The 19072-nt window shown below is 28.4% G+C and overlaps 1 protein-coding gene across 2 annotated transcripts in view; it reads left to right on the top strand.

Moving 5' to 3' along the window:
• LOC107443668 (metalloprotease TIKI2) overlaps positions 1 to 19072 on the top strand; it is a 93935-nt gene that overhangs the window by 21460 nt on the left and 53403 nt on the right. For both annotated transcript variants that reach the window (XR_015433142.1, XM_043051304.3), the window contains exons 2-5: positions 6075 to 6146; positions 10594 to 10801; positions 11991 to 12134; positions 16208 to 16404. Coding sequence is in view for 1 of the 2 variants with exons in the window: in XM_043051304.3 (XP_042907238.2) it covers positions 6075 to 6146; positions 10594 to 10801; positions 11991 to 12134; positions 16208 to 16404 (621 nt within the window). In the remaining variant the exon portion in view is untranslated. The remainder of the gene's footprint in view (positions 1 to 6074; positions 6147 to 10593; positions 10802 to 11990; positions 12135 to 16207; positions 16405 to 19072) is intronic.

The raw sequence follows: 19072 nt of genomic DNA, 5'->3' as shown, positions 1-19072 counted from the left end.
ATTATGTAAACTAGTAGGTGGTGCCCCCTGTTCGCTAAAGCTCGCCAACCCCCAAATATTGCTACACAATCTTATATGGTTTGCTTCGCAAACCAAGCTCGCTTCGCTCGCTACTAACTTAGGTACATTGCAAATGCACAAAATTCTAAGAATTCAAAACAATCATTCAAATCCATATAACAACTTTTTTTTTAAAAAAAAATTACATCTTTTTAGTAAATACTAAGTCATTAAAATAAATTTGAATTCAAATAAATGACATGTAATTCGTTAAACCTATTAGAAATGTGCTATAGTATAAAATCTTAAGATAAAATTTCTAAAACTGATATCTCTTTAAAAAGGTTAAAATTTTGGCTATAATTAAGTCTATTAAAAATTGAAATAAGTGAATTGCAATGGAAAAACCTGCATAAACAAAACATTGAATTTTGGAAGAAATCTCATTTGGTAAGAATGCTCTCTCTTGTCAAAAAATACAAAATAAACTAACCTCAAATAAAACTGCTAGGACTTCGAGTCAAATAACTAAGGAAACTACTATCACGTTTAATATAAAAGGAAGATTTATTAACTAAACAATAAAATTACAGCATCGCAGTTCCAAAAAACAAATCTCACACTCACTCAAAAAAAAACAATTTACATTCTAATTAGTCACCATAGCAACCACAAAACTCTTCTCGTTACCATCTATAAACTGATATATAATAAATAAATTTTTTAACAAAAAATACGAAGCGCATAAGCACATAATATTTTACACTCTGGTTATTTCAGTTTCGGTTTTTATAAGCGCTATATGTTGAGCCACCAAACCTAGATTTGGCATGTGACATTTTTAGCAGCAATTATTGGTTGATTTTCTAGCGTTGCCATTCGGGGAGTTGTAATGAGGCTTTTTTTTATCGCCATGTAAGAGAAATATATATATAGATGGTGAACTTTCGATAAATTATTCCGAATTAATCACACTGACCAAACTTCATAATCAATTAATAATAATAGCCTATTAATGTTATTAATGTGCATAATTTATCAGATTAACCGAAAAACGTAGTTATTATTAATAATCGCTGATTATTATGGATAGTAACCAAATTTATAGCATTAACCATAACATATTTATACAGATTCACTACATTTTTAATTTATTATATTAATAAAATATATACTATATTAATAAAATATTACTCTTAGATAAATTTAAAATAATTATAGATTTACACTTAGGGAAAAATAATTTCAGTGGTAAAAGCTATCGAGCAAGTTAGTTCCAAACTTTATAAATTGTTAAATTGAACAACGATTCTGTTGAACTTGAGCAGTAATATCGTGAGATCACGTTTAGGAATGATAAAATATGCACGATAATTGTACTGTTTCAACATGACACTGCTTTCAAATTGTAGCAAAATTAAACAACATGCTTCAAAATTTCTATCAGTGTAATCTTGCTAATTTTTTATTATTATTATTGACTCATGATACATGGTAAATGTGAGGTTTTGTTAAAAAGCCATTTCTCAGCCATTTAAAATAAAAATCATTGGAAGAAAAAAAACAGCACTCTAAAATTACCCAAGCACTCCATAATTTTTTCTCTTCATCTCTTATCTTTGGCACCGAAAATTGAAGCTGAGTTGTAATTTTTTCCTACTCATCAACAACTCAGCGATGCGTTATTAAGCTTCTCTGTCACCGAATTCTTCACTAAATCCACCTTCGGGTGGGGGAGTGGCTTAATTGGCGACGATATAATATAAGGCTGTAATTCTCGCAAACTAAACCTACATTTTTCAAAAGAAAAAAAAAATAAAATGGAAAAGAGAAATGATCGCCAAGATGATAGCAAAATAAATAAAAATGAATGTCATCTCGCTGTTGGCCAATGTGACAGATATTTATAGAAGGACATTTACAAGAAAACTGTGTCGATGGGTTATCGGACACTCCTTCGGGTCATCGGATATCGAGAGAAACATGTCCTTTAGACCCACCCAACCCGCCTACGAGCTGTGGTGCCCCTTGAAAAGGAGATTTTTTCTCCGTGTTCCGAGTTCAAACCATCCACAGCATATCTATCATCTTCAGTATCTTTTATTTCCTGTCTCTTCAGAATGGATAAGGCGCTATTGCTGTAATGATAAAGCAAAAAGATCATATATATTTTAGTACTATGTTACATTTCAAATTTTAATATTTTTGATAACTTATATTTTACAATACTTTACATAAAACGCTTCAATTATCAATTACTCGTTAGAAATACGTAAAATAAACGTGATTAATACCCACTTAGTCTTTATCAGTACTATTTTAAGTTATTTTTAATTTTTTATGTTTCATAGGATTTAAATTTTATTGTTGTTATTTATTTTAAGTTTTAGAATATCACTTTTTGTTAAAATATATGTTTAGTTAAACTTTATCTAAAATGATTAAATTCATCTTTTACGCTTGAAACATTTCCTTAATGTTTTAATTTATCTCTTAATTTTAACATCTCTAATATTCAAATTTATTCTACATTTCCAAGCTTATTCTTATTGCGGAAGAGAAATATATCGATAAATAAATTTATTTCATCGCATATTTGAATTTCAGAAAGGTTTGCTATAAATTTATATACACTTCTGATAGTACTATGTATATTCTGATATTACTACCTATATTCTGATATAATTTTATTATCATGTTAATAGTCTAATATTAATTTATCTACTTGTCTGAATTTATGTACTACTTCACATTTTAAGCTGGAACATTTCGTTAGTGCTTAAATTTATCTTTTAATTTTAATATCCCGAATATTTAAATTTAATCTTCATTCTCAAGCTTGTTCTTATTGTGGAATAGAAATATATCGATAAATAAATTTATTTCATCCCGTTTATGAATTTTAGAAAAGTGTGTTGCAAATTTATAAGCTAGTTTGAGTTTATCTTTAGTTAAAATTTGCTTTTGACTAAATTCATTTTTAATGTTTGAACTTGTCACTATTGTTTGAACCTTTTCAATATTTAACGCCTATTAAGTTTGAATTTATTCTTCCACTTTAAATTTACCATTAATGTGGAAGTGGAAGATATCGAGAAGCATTTGGTATTTGATGATTTCGGGGATCTCAGGGAGGATAAAAAAATTTTCTCCATAAATTTATTTAATGGCATTTTGGAAACGTATAAGTTTTCAACGGTACTTCAAGAACTGATAAATTACTATTAAGCGCAAGCAACTACATTTTTAGATGCTATTTTGAGTTACTGAGTGAAACAATACAATAGACAAATGTCTCTTACTTAGTGATAAGTACTAGCATATTAATTGTTTGATTTGGCAACTTTTTTTAGTGCCAAAACCATGCTTAATCCTTTTAAAATTGCTGCTTTGATATAGGGTACCCAAACTAAATTTAATGCAAGGAAAAGAGAATTCTAATAATTCGGTAATAAATTAATGTAATATATATAATAAATTCTGGTAATATACCCATATTGTATGGTAATGACATTGCCGAGAAAAATTACCGAACTTTCTGTTATCCCCATAGAGCCAAAAGCATGGTAAATTTTACCATATTTTGGTAGTTTTTACCCAATTTTTTTTCAGTGTGAGTATGAAGGTAGATATTTGTTGAAAATACATGCCATGTGATGATGATGTAGAAAAAAATCTCGAAAATAGTTCAAGGGCGAGCCTTAATATACAATCAAATGCTTATTAGAGACACAATATGCATTCAAATTTGAAAAACTCTTCGCAAGGTTGAAGATAAACACGTTTACTAAATTTATGTATCTCTATACAAACTAAAATATTATCATTTCAGCTACTGGATAAAACTTAATTAAATTGTTTCAAGGTTGCGCAAAATATTTGTTGCAACGTAATCCTTATGTATTTTTCATAAAATATGCATCTGAAAATATTATATCTGACTTAACACTCAAGATTATTATGCAATATGCTAAAATTTGCATTTTCATTTTCTTTTTCTTTCGCTTTTTTTTCTTCTCCAAAACAAGAAACAGAAAGATATGGCTTAAATTATAGCAATTAGCGTATTCTACAGCTCGTATTTTCTTTTGAGTTAGATTCAAAGAAAGATTCTGTGTATAATTTATGCTGCAGTTTTTATTTCATTTTATTATTTTTATTTTATGCATATATGCGAAAATAAATCCTTTTTTAATGCAATATTTGCAAATAATCTCAGTTCTGTGCTTTAAAAGGGCGCCATACCAGGGGGGGGGGGAATATTTCGTTGCAAATTCTTTTTCACGATTAATTTAAAATTTAAAGTATAGAAAAAGTGAGTTCAAACAAACCTAGAGTAAGCCCTAAAGTTTTAAATACTGAAAAGAAATTTTTAAAATGTCAAAATGAAAATAAATTATGAGAAGATAAATTAGGATTACGCAATGGGGCAGTGCTCTTCCAATAAGGTTTGTCGGAAGTCTATTTTTATTTCTTTTAAATTAGTAGTAAATGTGAAAGAGAATTTGAAACGAAAAGTTTCTCCTGTGATATGGAGTCCTCTTAAGTTAATATACTTTCTTTTCAATTTCATAGCTGTAGCTACGAGGAAAAAAAACTATATTCATCAAAATAACACTATATTGAGACCCCAGAAAACATCTTTAAGAACAATGTTTGTTTATCAAAAATACATTTTTTTAAACTTTTAGACTATGTTTAGGAAAATTACTTTTTGTTTTCCTTAAAAAAAAGGTTTTACCTTATATTTTGTTTATTTTGAGATATAAACCACAAGCTAAAATAACGGAATGCCACATCAATATTTACTATTACTTTTAAAATTTAATTAGGGCCTCATATTCGATTGCAATGGATATCAAATCTCATTAAGTTTATTAATCCATCATATTGAATCAAACAGTTTAATGTTATACTAATGCATTTTTAATTTACTCCATTTAAAAACCATATTTTCCTTAGGCGATATCGAAAAACAACAATTAATGTTTCACATTATTTTGGCTGTGTAATTAATAAATTCATTCCAGATTTGTCTGAAATGAATTTAAATTATTACAGCATTTAAAGCAATCGTATAATTGTTAAAGGCTGTTAAGTAGCACAATTCTAATGACAGAGACAAAAAAAATGGCCCTTAATATTGCCTTTTTGTGCCTTTGTTTATCAAGAAGATAATCAAGTTTCCCCAATTCATCATTCCTTCTACGGCTATTAATCATGATTTACTTGTGGTCTATTCATCATTGTCTTCATAATTCATCGTTCAAGAAAAGATAACCTGGCGAAGTGGTTCTAAGTGAATTGTCTATGCTTTATATTTATTTCCTTCAGAAATTTATTCATGATTTTTTTCTAACAGGATATATCAGTTCGTTTGCTCCATATTGCTCAACAATTAAAAAATCAATATGAGCTTCTTACTTTATGGTATGAGCTTTATTATGAAGGCGATTAATATTAATCACTTCAGAATTGACAGGATTCAGCTGACTGAAGGGAAATTGGAAGTTTTGTGGGAATTTCATCAAGTCTTGTGATGGGAGCTTAGATGATATATTTATTATTCATATTGAAAAGTTAATAATTGTTAAAAAGTGCTTATGATTTTAAGTCGACCCATAATATTTTTAAGCGCATATCAGTACACAAAGAATATAAATATATAAAAATAAAAGAAAAAATATTTATTTACTGAAATATTATAAATAAAGAATATCCATTTTGTACCAGATAATCAGGAGTAAAACGCAGCAAACTATTTTTAATCAAAACTCACAATATTTTTGTGTATTTTATTTTTAATGTTTATGAACATTCAATTAGTAGTTGGGGATGATTTTTCTTCTTATATGTAACTAAATCATTCCATAAGGTATATATTTTTTAGAATAGTATGTAATCAAGAAATTTTTATTAAAAACTTTCCTTTTTGAATTATAAAAAAGTGAAAACTATTTCTGTTTTAGTAAACAACAAACGAGTTCATATTATTTTTGCTAACAAGGTTTTTCCGACTCAATTTCAGCAGAGTAATAGTTTGCTTTGATTAATCTTTCCTTCATTTTTTATAGGTCCAGTCATTGACCATGTCTACTGCTAAAAGACATAAGAAACGACAATTATCATGCGAACAATCACAACAAGTGGGTGATTATTATTTTTATTCAATAATCTTTCTAAAATTCTCATATTTTTTAAGATGGGTATCGAAGGAATTCGAATTGAAATTCATGCCATAAAACAATGTTTACAAACTTAGTTAATTTTATTTTTTAATGTTAAATAATTTCGCAATTTTAAGAAAATTTTGTATTGATTTTCTGAAAATCCTTTTATTAAAATTAGATTCAAATAAAGTAGACATTTAAAAGTGATAAGTAAGAGAATTCGAAGATAAAAAGCGTGTCATAAAACAACATTTAAAAATTTGATTTATTTATATTATACAATATTGTTCCTTTTTGAGTGTAATATAATTTTGTTATTTTAGAAAAATTATAATTGAAATTCTGAAAATCATTTAATTAGAATTGGATTCAAATATAGTGAATATTTGAAAGTAATAAGTAGGAGAATTGAAACAATTCAAAGTTACAAGTATTTCATAAAACAACGTTTAAAAACTTAGTTTTTTTTAGTGTAATATAATCTTATTATTCTAAAAAAATTATTATTGAGTATTTCAAAATCCTTTATTCAGAATTAGGTTCAAATATAATGAATATTTAAAAGTGATAAGTGGGAGAATTGAAAGAATATGAATTATTAAACATGTCATAAGATAACGTTTAAAAACTTAGTTTATTTCTGGGAGTCATATTATTTTGGAAGTTTAGAAAAAATTATGATAGATTTCTTGAAAATCTTTTAATTGAAATTTGATTCAAATATAGGGGATATTTAAAAGTGATAAGTGGGAGAATTGAAAGAATTCGAATTTAAAAAATCACATTTAAAAACTCAGTTTATTCTTGACTGTCATACAATTTTACCATTTTTTTAAAAACTATTTATTGATTTTCTGAAGAAAAAATTTAATTCGAATATAATATTTAGTTTTTTATTGGAATTTGATCCATCATCTTTCGTAAATATGCAATTATTATGTCCCAGTCAAATTTAAATGGGATAGGAAGTTTGTATTGTACATAAGAGTTTAAAAATGATTGCAAAGGTTGTATAAAACTCTTTAAATTTTAAATGTAACCACGCGGATGCATTTTTTTTATTTCAATGTCAATTGGTCATTCGGTGTAATAAATCTGTTATAAATGTAAGATAATATAAATTTAAATGTTTGTATTAAGTATTAATTTAAATTTAGATAATATAAGTGAAAAATTAAGACTTAAAATATCCGTTCTTTAGCTATTAGAGCGATATTTGTAAGTATTTTCGGTGATGATATCGCAGCGTTATAACAAAAATAAACATAATAGTTATTAGAAAATGTAATCTAATATATATAATTCCCTTACGTGGCTCCCAAATTTTGGCTGTATTTCTTTTCCGCCGGTGGCAACAGTTTTCATTTTTAAGGAAGTACTTTGTACAACTAAATAAGATTCTTTTCACAGCACTTAAATATTTACTTTATTTTCTTCATATATACAGAAAACAGTCGGTAAAGAATTTTGTTCGGTCAAAAAACGTATCGCTAAAAAAATAACGAATTCTAAAAGAAATAAAAATAAACAACTTTAAAAATAAAAATGCTGTTGCCAGCCATCGAATTTTTTGAAAGTTAACTTAGCAACATAAATCAAAATGACATAGAAGCGCAACTAGATCAAAATTATGATACCTGAGCGCTTGAAGTAATAAATCTTTCAATTCTATAAGTGTTGTATCGCCAAATGCCCAGATTATATTGAAATGTACAGGTTCAGAATTTTCTACAGTGAAAAGTTTTCGGAACTTCAGTATTCAAAAAAGTATACAAAAGCTAGACGTTAAGAACGTATCCAATGAGCGAGCAAAGCGAGCATTGGATTGCAAAGCAATCTGAAATGAACTGCGAAAGCAGTTCCGTTGGTGGGCGAGCGTCAGCGAGCAGGGGGCGAAGCCTCCTAGTAAATCTATATTATATTATAATAGTTTATATTAATATATAATAATATATAATTAATGTAAAATAACACGAATTTAAAGGTGTGTATTAACAATTATTTAATTTAAATTTATTCAAAATGAGAGGGTCAAAATGAAAAAATAAGACTTAAAATATTTGTTCATTGATTATCATGACGGTACATGTAAATATTTCTTGTCATTATCACAACGCTATAGCAAAAATCGTAATTTAGACGTAATAAATGCGTAAGAAAATGTGAGCTAATGGAAACTTAAATTTCACAAAATATGACTATTAAGAATTCAAATTTATAAAAAAATCGTTATCTGATTAGGAGTAAAAATATAAAATTTAAACTTAAAAGTTTGCTCGTAGATTAATAAAATCGATACCATTAGGTCATTCTGAAAATGAAATCATAAGGGCGAGGAAGGGCATCAAATTTTACCCAAAAAGTAATAATGATATACTAACTAGAACTTCATCAACCGAAAAAAAACTTCGAATCATTTCGAAGGAACAAACTCATTATTGAATTCACGCATATTTGTTGATGATAACAATGGCAAAGTTAAACGTTTAAGGAGGAAAAGAAAGCGCTTTGCCGCTCCTCCAAACTGAATGACACTGGCGCCAAAAGTGAACAGTCAGTCAATGTTAAAGACGCGGCTTAGTCTTTTGCCACATCATTAAATTTAATGTCAGCACTAAATCAGTTTTTAGTGCCAATGTCTCTGTTTTTTGTGTACCGATCATGATCTCCGCATACACGTGGTTATTAGTTTTTAAGTCCATGGAATGTCCTTAAACTTAAGAAAATTTTCATGAGCTTTATTTTGGGAACAGATAATACTGCATCAATTGAAAAAGCCGCAATCTTTATCGCTCGCATCCGTTTATATTAATAAGGAAATGAAATTGTTTTATTAAATTTCTCTAATCAATACATGTATCGATCATTACTATGCAGTTTTATTTTCACCATTATTTTAAAGCTATAACTGAACGACTTAGCTAATTTTCGGTGAAATATATTTTACCACATGCCTAGGCCACATGATCTAATTTCTAAAATTTTTATTGTATATTATAATTGTAAAATTGTATTCTTCTCTAAATTTGATGGTTTATTTATTGAATGTATTTGTACGACTTGAATTAAGTAAATTTGTACAAATCTGGTATGTATGGTGTATCGCAATGACCACCTTTAATATAAAATTTTAAATGCCTTGTCCAGTCAAAAAACTATTCACATTAGAGGTCACTTAATATTTAAGAAAATTAAAAAAAATAATAAGGTTATAGAAAATTGAAGAATCCTGAATGATAAAGATAGGATTAAAAATATCGAAATTAGTTTTTCTGTTTGAAACATCGCTGATAATCACCTATCAATTCCACCGTTTCTTCTGAAAGTCAAACAGGTTTTAATATTTATTATCTTCTTCAATAGTGATTCGTCAGCATTCATAGTTTTTTAAATTCAGTTTGGGTCATGTTAGAAAAGTGTAAGGGTGTTGTTTACGAAACACCCCCCAAATGAGTCAATTTTTTTTTTATTGTGATACGTTTTTCTTAACTGTTTAAATTCGTTAGGAAGACTTCGTACTAGCGAAAGCATTACGCGAAATTTGATAATGGGTTTAAAATAGAACCTTTTTTATACATATAAATAGTTTTGGAAATAAGAATACTCTAGAGTAAATATTTAGAACCATGCATATAAATTGAAATAGAAAGTTAAACGAAATTACACCTTCTTAAACTCTTCTAAAAATTAATCCTTTTTTATTTTCTGGAAAAAGTTTAAATACGCAAAATAGTGGATTAAAATAATTTTCCAAAACTCGATATTTTAAACCAACACAATGCTGTGCCAGAGGCAATACATGAAAATTTTCAAATTTCACACAAATTATCAGTGAAATTTTTTTCCAGCTTTAATCATTCAAGATAAGGAAACTAGTAAGCTGACATTTTTTTCTTTCTTTAGAGATTACAGATAATTCTGTGCAGCGAAAAAACAGTTTGGTCCTTTATTTTTGATTATTTTATAAGCTTCTGAAGTTAATTTTTTTTCCTTCCAATTTAGCATTAAAAAAAAAGAAAGCAGCACTTCATATTCCAAACGAAGCAAATATTAAAAAAAATTTCAGCAACTAAAAATTTAGCGTAATCTTATTGGTGTAATTTCACAATTTCACTTTATTTTAATTAGAGTAATCCAATTGCATTATGTACTTTTGTTCTTTCGAAACAGTTTCTATTAAGTTTTATGTTCGAAAAAGAGCAAAATTGAACCATGTAGCCTTTCAGATTGAACCATATTATCATGTAATCAAATTAAAATTTATTAATTTTCACGATAATATAGTTAGACTTCTCCCAATTTTAATGTTGCAGCAAAATTTTTTCACGATATCATGGTTTAACGCTATTTGAAATTCCTACAAGGATGCAGAGAAGAAAGTACTGACGAGAAATAAGATTTAAATTCTTGATATTAATTTCAGGATACCTCATTTCTATGGACATTGTCTGAGAGAGTACCACCGGTGTATTTCTTCGGTACGATCCATGTACCGTACACTATGGTATGGGACCACATTCCTTTTCCAGCCAAGAAGTCTTTCGAAAGAGCTGACAGTGTCTTTTTTGAGCTTGACTTATCCGATCCTGAAACAGTGGCACAGCTTGCTAGCTGTCAGATGTTACCAACGGGTAAGTGTATCAGCGAGAATATTACTGACATGGAATAGATGTGTTGTATACGCTTAAATTATAGTAACATTTAAACATGCATAATGTTTAAATATATTAAACCTTCAAAAATATATATGACATTTAAATATATACACGATATATTTAATTATAGTATACACTGAGAAAAAAGTATGGTCTACCAGAATATGGTAAAATTTACTGTGTTACTACACCAAAAATCTCGGTCATTTTCACCGAAGAGCTTTGGTAATATTTTGGTAAAATTAACAATAAAATATGTTTTTGTTATATAAAATAGTTTTAAAATTTGGTAAACTATGTAAAATTTGGTAATTCTTTGGTTGGTATAAAAACTATTTATTCGGTAAAATTAACTTTTAAGTTTTGTATTTTTTTACTAAAGGGGTAGTAATAAGAACTATAACTTTGAAATCTCTTGTTTGAATATTTAATGTGTAATTGCAATTGAATAAGTAGTCCCGGTAATGAAATTGAAATTTTTTGTTAATATCATCTTCGTAAACTCCCATGAATTTCTACTATATTACTTTTACGATGAAGTGAACAGTATTTACGATTGAAATATTTTTAAGCTGCAAGTTATAAAATTGTAAATTATAATAGTGAAATTGAATTGAATTGTGTGGAATTGACTGCAAGGGAATTCTTACCCATGATCTGTCTGCAACTGAAGATAATTTACATCAGCACTGTAGCCGGCACGAGCAGAGCGCAAAATTCATATCAATCATGGTTTGGTATCAATCAGTATTTACGTTTGAAATATTTTTAAGCTTCAAGTTATATAATTGTAAATTATAATAGTGAAATTGAATTGAATTGTGTGGAATTGACTGCAAGGGAATTCTTACCCATGATCTGCCTGCAACTGAAGATAATTTACATCAGCACTGTAACCGGCACGAGCAGAGCGCAAAATTCGTATCAATCAGCCACCACTGGGATTCGAATCTTGGACTTTTGGCAATAAAAAACTGTTTCAATCTTCAATTCCAACTCATCAATTTTATTCCAGATAAATTTAAAAATTTCTCACTGCTAAGAAAAACAATACTTTTGTAGGGTTACGCAATAATTCATTTTGCATCTTATTAATAGTTCAATAAGTGTCAAGTGTGAAGAAAGTGTTTCTGTAGATATTATATCTTTTGCTTTTCAACTACAGGGAAGTCTCTATCAGATATTCTTCCCGAAGAGCTTTATCGTCGATTAAAACGGCACCTGGACTATGTGAAGCTTATGATTCCAAACTGGATGGAAGATGAACATAGAGGACTTTTTGCTGAATATCTCTTTAAGGCAATGGCTGGTACGTTATTTTATATAGTAATTATAAATCTTTCAAAAAAGAATTATTTCACATATTGTATAAAGTAATTTCTTAGAGTGAGTTAATTTACGGTTGCGTATAACGAAATTTCTCTTGACGCTGACTCCAAATGATTGAATTTTAATAAATATTGAATGAAATTTTAAATATTAATTCCTTAATAACAACTTTTATAATAGTTTTAATTTTCTTATATACTTAAAAAATTTCCATTCCAAATTACGGTGAAAAGTACCAGCACTCAAGGTGCTTGCACTTATACAGTAAAATCCATATTTACCGGAACATATTACGGAACAAAAATCTGATATACCATAATTTTTACAGTAATAAAAATTACGGTAATACTGTACAGTAATAATCGCAAAATCACTCTAATTAAATAAATATTACTGTAAAGTTTACGGTATGATATTTTACTGTAAAAATGGATTTTACGGATGATGCACCCAAAGTTTCAGAGACTTTATACCGTAATTTGATTCGGAATTTTTTACAGAGTAATGAATACTTATAAGTAACAAAATTTTGTAATGTGATAGTTATTTGAATAGCTGTAAAAATAATTTATTTTAATCTTAATAATAAATTTGTGCGATTTTGTAACTTTTTCGATAATTGTTTTTCTATAGGAATAACTGTGCTATCTCCAGGTTTATTGTTAAATGTCTCGATCATAAAATAAATATATTATTATTAAACTTTTACAAAATTTTAATCTTTGGAAATTAATGCTCAATATTTGCCGAATAAATATTGGCATTGAATTTTTCGAAGATATAATTTCGAAAGTCATGCAGCAAAACGGTTATTGGTAGTTTGTAAAATTGATGACATAAATTTTAACTAAAAAAATAATTTTTTTTGAATTGGTACTCTACACTGAATAAACTTCAAAAGGCATGCACCCTAAAAAGGCTATTTATTATTTCTAAAATAATGACATGATTTTTTACAGAAAAATTTTTTTTTTTGATTTGGTATGCAACACTAAATGAACTTCTAATGGCGTAAAGCAAAAGGGTTAATGATTATTTATAAAATAGTTACTTGTTTTAAATGTGAAAGTTTTTAATTTTTTTTATTATTTGAATTGGTACGTTGCTCTGAGTTAACTTCGAAAAGTCACTCACAGAAAAAGACAAGTCAATTATAGAAAGATATATCAGAAGAAGGAAGGAAATTCATTCTTCATTCAGACGAAGAGGCATTTAAAGAAGGACTTATTGTTATTTTCGCATAAACAATCCTATTTTAATCAAGCACTTCTAAATGTTTTAATATAAGATAGATTCACATGAGCAAAAAGGTTTCAACTAATAAATTGCTATTATACAGCTGTTCTTGGGGTTTACTGTTCGCAACTTTGACATAATTTTCTTTGATGCAGAGCCAGGATGCTTTTTCTTTCATCCTTGCGGCATGTCAACTTTGTTTATCACGCGAACGAAGTTTAGCAGAAGTGACAGTTTTCCCGCTTTATTTTGGTTTTTTTACAAGAATAAGGAAAAAACACTCTATTTTTTATTTATATATATAGAGGGAGAGTTTTTTTTTCCATCTGAAGTCGCTAAGGAATTTAATCAAAAATGTTTCCCTTGTACAGAATTCAGTTTTGAAGCAAGCAATTTTCAAAATAATATTTTGCCGGAAAATAACGTTTGCCGAAAAAACTCAGCAATAAGGAATAAATATTTTTTTAAGAAAATATATAGCGTTATAAATGTAATTAAAATGAAATGCAAACGTATAGTTCAGTTTTTAATTTGCTTATGTGTCAGAAAAAAGTCAAGTAGTTCTAAGAATTATTGTTAAAATAATTTTTGGTATCTTGCTCTAATTTTTTGTAATTAAGTTTCAGAAATTTAATTTTCTTTTTAGAAATTAAAAACTGACAGTTACATTTGTAACACTGTGCACTACGTCCTTTGTACCTCGTGTTTTTAGTTTTTAAAAAGTTTTTTTTTTTTTAAACTTATTAAGGCTAATAAAAAATGGAGTAAGTGTAAATGACAGCAAGATTTTTTTTAACAAATTTTATAAGAGCTTCTGGATTTTTTTTTTTTTTTAACTGAGCTATATTCTTTTTAGGTCTACAAATATGGCATTCGCAAATGGTGGAATTGCCCTTAGTGACAGCACTATAAAATAGTAAAACCACTAAGTATATCTTTACTCGTCTTCTCCGTATGAAATATAGTATAATAATATAAATAGGGATCAAATTTAATTCAAAACTATATAGCGACTGAATTATTTTCTCTAAACTGTTATACAACGTTAACGACCGAAAGAACTGGCTAAATTGCTTTTCTCCTTTGCTTTTTTGCAGTAAGGATTGTTTGTGTAAACAATAATTTAAAAATAGAAACTGGCTAACAATAAGATTTAAAAAAAAATTCATTTACTTCCTGGAATGAGTTAAGAAAAGAAGAGATAACATCTCTTCTATCTTGAGATCTTTTCGAATACATGTATTTTTATTTTTTTTTAAAATAGATACCTAGTCAATTGTTAAAACTAAAACAAACTAATGATGAGCAGTTTTATTATGGTGAAAAAAATAGAATATATCTTCCCAATTTTAAATATTTAATTTGGAAACGAATCTACACCATCAAAAATTGCGTTCAAAATTGCCATCAAAAAGAGTACGTTAAAAAATATAATAAAATAAAAATTTAAAAAATAATAAAATTAAAAAAAAATTAAAATAGAAAACAAACAATCACATTGGCGAACTTTTTTTTCTCTGATGCGTGAGATTTTTTATTGGATCTCGGATATTTTCACAATCTGCTGTCAAATGTCCAATTGATTTCGCTGACCAAGTTATAGTTTTTTTTAATGACATTTTATTCTATTTTTTGTCGAAATGCACAAGTTTAAAAACGTTCTATATAGCAATGAGTAGCTTAAATGTTGAGACTAAGTTCAAGCTAGTTAGGGCACAATACCAGGATTAAAACTGCATAGAAAATGTCAAGTAATGTCATCATACGCCGCTAGGGTGCTTCCCTATTAAGAAGTAATCTTTTTTTAGTTCTGAACAGGTCAAAATAGGGAAGCGCCCTAAGTCTCGTACGACGACATTTCAAGGCATGGGTTTTTATGCAATTTTGATACTGGTGATGTGCCCCAATTCTCCTAGAAGTTCATAGCAACATTTACGCAACACATTGTAATATATAACGTTTTGAAACATACACATTTCGACAAAAAATAGCCTTAAAATGTCATTTAGAAAAATACTGTCGCTTTAGGGTAAAACTAATTTAAGATTGGATATCCCCACGCCCGAATTAACCGGGAGGAAATATTTGTATAAATGCAACAAATTTTTTTTTCCACAATGTGTAATTGTGAGTGGACCGAGACTTGGATAATAATTCTCACAATATTTTTACTCCTAACTTTTGGCGTTATCATCGATCATCATTTGCCGCAGTTTTGGTGAATATCATAACCAGCTAGTTAGGCATAAATTTTCACTTTTAGTACTGTTTTTAATTTGATTTATTTATTTTAAGATAGTAAATCAAGATTTAAATCCAATAAAGTATTCACTGAATTGAAACTCGGTTTTACCATTTATAAAAATATTCAACTCGAATTCTCTCCACGCTGTTGAATTAGTGCCGACAGTAACTGTCTATAGCTGATCATAAAAAAAATTTAAATTAATTTGATATCCTTGAATTATTATTTATTATAATTAAAGAAAATGAAATATTTAGCATGCATAGAAGTAAATTTATTCACAAATTTATAAAAAAAATTTTTTTTTAATTGCATTTGCAACTCGAGAAGAAGTGAAGTGACTATACCTAACCATGTGATTTAAATCGGATTTAATAGGATACCTGCAAGCGACGTCACGCTTGTGCGTCCAACCTGATTGGCTTTAGAGTAAACAAACTACGATCTGCCTACGATGACGTTATTTGCAAATATCCAATTAAAAAAACAAGATTAAATATTCAATTTTCTCAATGTAGGTTGAATTTCGGCATTATTGAAATGGTCAAGTAGTTTATTTATTTATTTTTCAGGCAACTGGGAGAAGAAAAGACCCGTGTGGGTGATGCTCATGTTGAATTCCTTGACGGAAAGTGATGTTCGAACTAGAGGCATTCCTGTCTTAGATCTATATTTGGCCAGGGAAGCGACTAGGTTAGGTAAAAAATCTGGAGCTGTAGAGCGGGCTGAAGAACAGTGCTTACCTCTGAATGGCTTGGATGTTTCACAGGTAAAGTATTGTTGATGAAATGTATATCTTTGTTATGCATAAGTAATTTCAAAAAAGTGTTAAGAACAAAACAAACATTTTGGTAATATTTTTTTTTCGTAAATGATCTGATATTAGTTCAATACAAGATATTATATCTTTTATAGTTTAACATTACAAAAGTTGGGACTTTTTTTAGCCAGATACCTAGCATTTTTTTCCAATCATGACTCTAATTGAGCCTGCATAAGGCCACAGTCTTAATTGAAAATATTGATACACATTTATATAGTAAACCAGTTGCGCCATTGCTATATTTATTATTTGTATTAAAATATACATGCTTAGACTCTTGAAAATATTGCTTTGTTTATCATAAAGCTATCGATGTCATTCTAAAGCCATAGTTTTTTATTTTTTTTTTTTTTTAATATTAAGACACGTTTAGCAAACCAGTTACGCCATTACTATTTTGAAAATGTAGTTAACATTGTTATTGATGAAGTTAACATTTCCAAAATATTGACAGAGACGCTTTGAATTTAAAATACGCATGCTTCTACATTCTTAAAAATATTGCTTCATAAAGCAATTATAATAAATTGTGAAAATATTTCTTATCATGAAGTAATCAATGTAAATGTAAAGCCACAATTTTTATTGAAGATATTCATGCACGTTTGATAAATTAGTAACTCCGCTGCAGAGATAAAAATATTGATGCTAGTTTTAAATTTTCAAATCACAAACGTTTTGCAATAAAATATGCGTATTTCTACTATAATTATTGCTTTGTTTATTATGAAGCAACAAATGTAGGTATTAAAATATTGCAACAGGCTTAACCAATAATATTGATCAATTATGCTGTATACTTTGCAAGTCAAACCATATTCTTATTTTTGTTAAAGCAACGATTTTATGAAGCCAAAAAACGAAAAAAAATATATTATTTGCTACTTTTATAAAAGTTGTCGCCAATTTCTAGACATAAATTTTTGAAGAGATTTAAAAAAATGTCTTTCAAGATGAAATACAGCGTTTAAAATTAAAAGAAATGAAGATATAAGTATGAAGATGCTATTACTTGCGTATTTTGTGACTTGGGGATATATGCAACGAGACAAACGTTAACAAAATAGTATTATAAAAGCTATGAGGTCGACGTCCACGCAATGTTCGATGTGAGTAATCGTTGAACTCGCACAAAATTATAAGAGATACTATAAACAAAATTAATATTATTAAAGCTATGTAAATCCTGCGTCTACGTAATATTTGATGGGAATAATCTACAAAACACGCAAAAAAATATAAGAGGTCCGAGTTACATTATTCATGGTTACATTTTCAGTCAAAATTTGTTGGCGTTATGACCAGTTTGGATTTTCAGGGGGATTTTTTAAGGTTAAATTTTGCTAAAATACTAGGCGCACAAAATAGTAAAATTTAGGAATCGTGGTGGCTGGAATTTGTAAACCACTGATTGTTGCTATGTCATTCTCAACAATGAAAATCTAATCTAAATCTAAAAATATTTGTTAATTGGTGTATTTTTTATGTGAGGTTAAATAATACATATGAATTCCTTTTGTATTCTTCACACATAAATCAACATAAATGCAAAATATTCGACTGATCATTTTTCAAAACTTCAGAGGCATTCCGGTGTTCTTTGCCAAACTGTTTTATTTAATACAAATGTCTCTTGAAAAAAATGAAAAAAGACAGACTTTTCTCCCTCTGTTCTAACAAATGACTCACAATCTTTGTTGTAGATCAAGTGAGGAAGTCTTCTATAATTTGTCTCCGTAATTACTTTTGTAAGACTTTTTTTTTCTTCTCTTTTTCCCTTTTCCAAAAATAATCCCTATTCTTCCCGAAATTAAAAATTGAAACAGAAAAATTCGATACCGAATCCACGACAACAGTCAGTTTTAATCTCATATTTCAGCTGCTTCCACTGTTTTTGGCACAAAAACTAATCAAAATCTTAATGAGCCAAAAGCTTAAAAAGCTTCTTTTTTTCTCTCTCGTTAGGTTGGGATAAGATGAGGAATACAAACTCTTTTCTTCTTGAACTTGCCTACCCATTTCCACTTTTAGTTCCAAGTTTAACGTGTAAAGGCGAGGGTGCCCTCCAAAAAGATAAGTCGGCAGATAATTTCGATACAAATAGCGCCAAAGGCTGAGTAAGGTACAGATTATCATCGTAGGTATGCACCGGTGTTAATGTGCGGGGCAATCAGCGGCATTGAAGGAAAGGATTACCCACCATCCGTCAAGCTAGGCTGTCAACAGCGATAAAACTTTTAAAAAACGTGAATCAGAAGAAAAAAAGAATAATACATGCATCGTGGGCTTATTCTTTTCATCAGGTAGAGCCTTGCGAGAAAGCACTATATCAACTCTTTTTGGAAGATGATCTAAATTTAATGTAGAAGGTTTTCAAAGGGCACAAACGAATTTAAGGTCAGTTATACATGTAAATGAATTTCTTTTATAAAATTTTAAAGTTTTAATCAAATCAGTATTGATTTGTATGCAAATTGTTGATGTTTTCAAAGTTGAACAAAGAGATTCCTATAAATGTCTCATATTACATATAAAACATGAATTATCTCTGCTCTAACTAACAGAGTTGCTACAATCTAATAACGTTTAAGAGTTAGCTTTGGATCAGTTATTA

This window comes from Parasteatoda tepidariorum, chromosome 4, assembly GCF_982258835.1.
Source record: "Parasteatoda tepidariorum strain Cologne lab strain chromosome 4, Ptep-v5.0, whole genome shotgun sequence".
Lineage (NCBI taxonomy): Eukaryota > Metazoa > Arthropoda > Arachnida > Araneae > Theridiidae > Parasteatoda > Parasteatoda tepidariorum.
The sequence above is the reverse complement of the archived record's forward strand: the minus strand, read 5'-3'. Positions and strand labels throughout refer to the sequence as shown.